At 39.6% G+C, this 5362-nt stretch overlaps 1 protein-coding gene across 1 annotated transcript in view; it reads right to left on the reverse strand.

Moving 5' to 3' along the window:
* The window catches only part of CD163 (CD163 molecule), a 386915-nt gene that overhangs the window by 93768 nt on the left and 287785 nt on the right, over positions 1 to 5362 (reverse strand). Inside the window, exons 21-24 of the mRNA XM_042780454.1 lie at positions 3878 to 4186; positions 3469 to 3786; positions 686 to 778; positions 139 to 610 (exon numbers count right to left, since the gene is read on the reverse strand). Of these exons, the coding sequence (XP_042636388.1) occupies positions 139 to 610; positions 686 to 778; positions 3469 to 3786; positions 3878 to 4186 (1192 nt within the window). The remainder of the gene's footprint in view (positions 1 to 138; positions 611 to 685; positions 779 to 3468; positions 3787 to 3877; positions 4187 to 5362) is intronic.

Here is a 5362-nt window from a genome sequence, read left to right on the forward strand (position 1 = left end):
ACACATTGATACACACAGGGTGTGGGTGGGGATTTGCAAGTCATTTATTTTTACTTTTTTAATAGGCCTGAAATATGAGTGATGCTTTTATTTGGGAAACACGAGAAAAACCCACCTTCTGGAGTGAAATCACTGCAAAAAGAAATCCACCACTCACAGCTATGTAAGCAGAGAGTAGCATAGTAGGAACCCCCTTTCTGCTCTGGTTCATTCAGCTTATGGTCAGCAGGGGCCCAGACTCCACCTCCTGTAGCTTCATACTTGTTCCCCCAAGATAGGCACAGGGAGAGCAGACCTGAGCAGATGACCCCTGCGTCCTCCTTGTGCCTGCAGTTGTGTTGTCCCCATCCCCGGGAAGGACACTTCCAAATGTGAGACTCCTCTCCCGTGCATTTCAGGTCGTCCAGCCAGATGGGTCCTGTTCCTTCCCCAAAATGCACAGAAGCAGTGGCATTCATGGCCACTCCACAGCCCAGCTGTCTGCACACCACGTGGGCATCAGTCAGGTCCCAGTTGTCATCACAGATGGTGCCCCAGGAGCCCTGGTGAAGGATCTCCACTCTACCAGCACAGCGACTGCCCCCATCTACCAGGCGGAGCTGTCTGCTCTCTGGGGAGAGACAGTCATGTTAGTGGGGAATTTATACTGTATGAGAAGGGGTTCTGTTCCTGTGGGACCCCTCACCTGAGCAGTTGGTAGCCCTGTCCTCTGAGGCTGCAGAAGCGACTGGGTCAGACATAGTGTCATTGCACAGGGACAGCAGTTGTGTCTGGTTTTCTACAGAAACAATGTGATAAAGTGGTTAGAAGGGCTAAGTAGCAGGAAATTGAATAAAACTAAAAAATTAGTGAAGAATTTGAGATGAAAACTCTAACACAGAAGTATCATAACTTCAGAGCTAACCTTCTTTATGGAGGCTTCTGCTTCTGACAATGGCAAGTGTGTCCAGTTTAAGCAAACCATTGCAACGAGGGTGACTTTAGAAAAGCTGGACTATATGACCATTCTTTGAAAGCACTTATCCTGGCAATGAATTCTTTCCAACTGGTTTTCACATTCATTTTTTAAAAACTAGCACAGGTATTATTAAATTATCACACAGTAACTGTGGATTTTCTAATTTCTACATTTAATTATGTCTCTTGGAGCTTTATGTATATAAGACTTAGTCTATGAGAATGTATTTTTTTCACTATGTCTGTTTTGCCCCTTTTTACATTTTCTGTTCTTTTATCTTTCTGTGTATCTTTCATCTTTACTCTGTGTGTATTCCTATGATCGATCTCCATGTTGCTATTTCTTTCTTATCATGATCTAATGTCTTATTATGATCTAATAATAAAATTTTTATTACACATAAAATTAAGAAAAATCTGAAAATCCAGGATATTTTTATTCATATATGGAAAGTAAAAGATCAAACCACAAAGAAAGTAGAAAAAAGAAATACCATACCGTTTTTATTAAATATTTCACTAGAGATCAAAATTAGTTTAATAAGGAAAGAAAAAGAAATAAAAATCATAAGAATTTGAAAAAAATAAACTATAATTATTTGTAGGTTACATGAATGCAGAAAATGCATAAATATAGAAAACCCAAAAGAATCTATTGTTAGATTATTAGAAGTAATAGTCGAATTAATAATATTGCTGGACACAGGTCAATATAAAAATATATGCAACATCAATTTTATTCCTAAATGGTAACAATATAAACACACTGCCGCGGAATCAAACACGACTCATAGCGACCCCTCCTTGGGTTTCTGAGGCTATATCATTACAGAAGTAGATTGCCCAACCTTCCTTCTGAGGAGTGGCTGGTGGGTTTGACTGCCAGCCTTCTGGTTAGCAGTCAAATGCCTTAGGCACTATGCTACCAGTGTTCCCAGCAACAATATACAATGATAAAATTAAAAAGCTATAATGCTTAAGATAACATTGAAAATATAAAACACCTAGAGGGAAACCTAGTCAAATATGTGCAAGACTTCCAAAATCAAAGAAGACCTAAGTGAGTGGAGGGATATATCATGCAAATGAACCAGGAGGCTCATTATTGTCAAAATCAGTTCTCTCCAAATTCATCTGTAGATTAAATCCAATGTCATTCAAAATGCCATCATGTTTTCTTTCTTTTTGGTGAAAATGATAAACATATTCTAAAAATTATATGGAAATTCAAAGGACCAAGAATGATTACATTAGGGAAATAAAGGAAGGAAATTAGAGGAGTTACTTTACCACATGTTAAGACTTCTGTAAAGTTACAATAATTAAGGAAGTGTGATTTTGGTGCAAGGATAAATTAAATTCTTTCTTTAATAAAATGGAACGGAATAGAGTCTACAAAAGACTCATACATGGCCCTGCTCTGTAGATTTCACTCAAATCACAATAAAAAGTTAAAAACAAACAAAGAAACAAAAAACCTACATGGACCTTTTTTATGAAAAAGGTGGCACAGTGAGAGAAGAGAGTGTTTTCCGGACAGGATTGCAAGTCAATTGTATATCCATATAAAAATATGAAACTTGATTGCTATACCATATCATACACAGCAATAAATTCTAGAATGCTTATACAATTACATATATAAGAAAAACAATCTTCCAAAAGATTTTGCAGGAGAATATCTTCATGATCTTGGGGTAAAAAAATTCTCTTGAAATGGACATAGAAGCACTAAGGATACAGGAAAAGTTGATGAATTGTACTTCATTAAAATAAGGTACTCAGCTCATCAAAAAACATGATTGGGAGAGTGAAAACAGCCCAGAGTTAAACACTCAAAATAATACATAGGTAATTATACCAAAAATCTTTGTCACAATTATTTGAAGCTTCATTATTTGTAACAGTGAAGAACTGGAAACAAATCACCACCATCAGTTGCATGGATCAATACATTGTCATGCGATCATTCTAGGATACTCTGTACAATAATATGAATGAAGCACTGCTGTGAACAATGACTTGGATGAATCACAAACATAATATTGAACCAAAGAAGTAAAATAAGATAGAATGCACTGCATGACTTTATACAAAGTTAAAAAACTGGCAAAAACATTCTGTGGTAGTAGAAGTTAAGAGAAAGGTTTTCTTTGGAGAAGAGCGAGGGCACAGAGATTGTTGGGGCGTGTAGGTGACCTTTAGGTGCTGTGAATGTTCTCTTTGTTAACCTGGGTTTTGGTTTTTCACCTGTGTTCATGTTATTGTAATTGAGTGAGTTATACACTTATTGTTCATGCACTTTTTCTCTAGAATTATGCCTAAATAATAATGTTTATTAAAAAATATCCCCTTCACATTCTTTGCCCTGACCTGAAAGATGAGTGAACAATGAACCATATATCAGTGAAGACTATCTCACTTTTGAAATTAGGTTTTCTACTGCCTTCTCTTAGGGCCATTTCATTCAGAAACTTCCTGCATACCAGTTAGCTCGTATTTCTCTCTTACCTGAGCAGATCACAGACGCTGTGTTCCCTTGGGTACACTCAGGAATCCCCAGGGCTGTCATAGGGCAATTCCACAAAAAGGACTCGGCCCCTGAGCAGTGAAATCGGTGTTTCCAGATCTGATCCCTTCCTTCCACAAAGAATGCTCCTGTTGGGGTAGAGATGGCAACTCCACAGTTGAGCTGACGACAGACTACATTGGCATTGGCCATGTTCCAGTGGGAAGCACAGAGTGGTTTCCAGTCTCCAGAAATACTCATCTCCACTTGTCCCTCACACCGAGAGCTGCCATTTTTCATGAGCCGGACTTCTGTGTACTCTGGTAGAAGAAGATGGTTTCAGCAAAATGTCATGTTTTTGTTACTCCAACAGAATATGCAAGTGGGATAAAGACCTGCTCTGAGTCTCACCTGAACAGATGATATGGACTGCCCCACTGTGGGGACAAGTCCCTCCAGGACAGGGAACTCTGGGGCAGGACCAGAGTACAGGCTCCTGCCCTTCACACTGGAACTTTTCAGTCCAGACTTGTCCATCGGCTTCTCTGAAGGGCACACCCCCCAAGACTGATGTAGCCTTACCACATCCCAGCTCTGCACAGATGACCTGGGCAGTGGGGAATGTGAAGTTCACATCGGACACTGGGGTCCAGTGTTCTCCTGGATTCACTTCCAGTCTCCCTGAGCAGGGTCCATCTCCTCCAACCAGATGCACAAATCCTAAGGGAGAAAAAAACCAACGAAGTGAGTGTTCGTGATCCTGGCTTGGCATCTGGAAAAGACACATTACAGGTAATAATGTGAAAGCTTTTCTTTTCCCAGGAGTGAGTCATGGAAAGGATTCACCTGTTGGTGTTAAAATGGGACTTCCATGAGTGAGTTTCTGAATGGAGATCCAGGAAGGATTTGAAATATCCATTCAGAATGATTGAGTCCTTGAAATATACCCTTTAGGAAGAAATAGATTCCTCATTTTGGGACCTGGGACCTACAGGAACCAAGGAAACCACACAATATGGTGGGCATTGAAACCTGGGCACAGAAGAATGAAAAGTAGAACTGAGAGGTCAAAACAAAACAACAAAAAAAGGAATGGACAAGGAGGGCGTAGAGACCTGTCAGGCAGACAAGGTTAGCGAGACATCCCAAAATATCTGGGACAAAATTTCTGATTGTGTTTCTTTTCCTTCCCATCCTCAAGGGACTGAAGCTATGGGAAATCATGTGGGCTGGACGTATAAATGCATTTTAAACTGAGATGATTGAAGAGACCATATAAAGAGAACATATAAATGTGTGTGTGTGTGTACACACACACACATATATATGGAAGCTCTGGTGGCATAGTGCCTAGGGGATTTGACTGCTAACCAGAAGGTTGGCAGCTCACTACTTCTATAGTGATTCTGCCTTGGAAACGCAAGGAGGGGTCGCTATGAGTTGGATCTGACTCCATGGCAATGGTTGCATTTGTGTATATATGTATGCCTTCCTTGTAGCCATAGTGATATTATCCTATAGATAATATAGAAATCCTGTAATACAGATAATATAATATAGATGATATGTATATACTATAGATAATATAACCAGAAGGCAGGCGGTTCAAACCCACCAGTCACTCCTTGGAAGGAAGATGGGGCAATCTACTTCCGTAGTGATACTGCCTCAGAAACCCAAGGACGGGTCACTATGAGTTGGGTCTGACTCGACGGCACATAAAAACAACAGATAATATATATGTATAATATACATATACATAGACACATAATGTATTTATATGTATATGTGCATATATATATATGTGTGTGTGTGTGTGTGTGCATATATATATGTCTAAAAAAAACCAAACTCACTGCCCTCGAGTCTGATCCAAATCATAGCGACCCTCCTTGG

Source organism: Orycteropus afer, unplaced genomic scaffold, assembly GCF_000298275.1.
Source record: "Orycteropus afer afer isolate SDZICR_OR568_19922 unplaced genomic scaffold, OryAfe1.0 scaffold00040, whole genome shotgun sequence".
NCBI lineage: Eukaryota > Metazoa > Chordata > Mammalia > Tubulidentata > Orycteropodidae > Orycteropus > Orycteropus afer.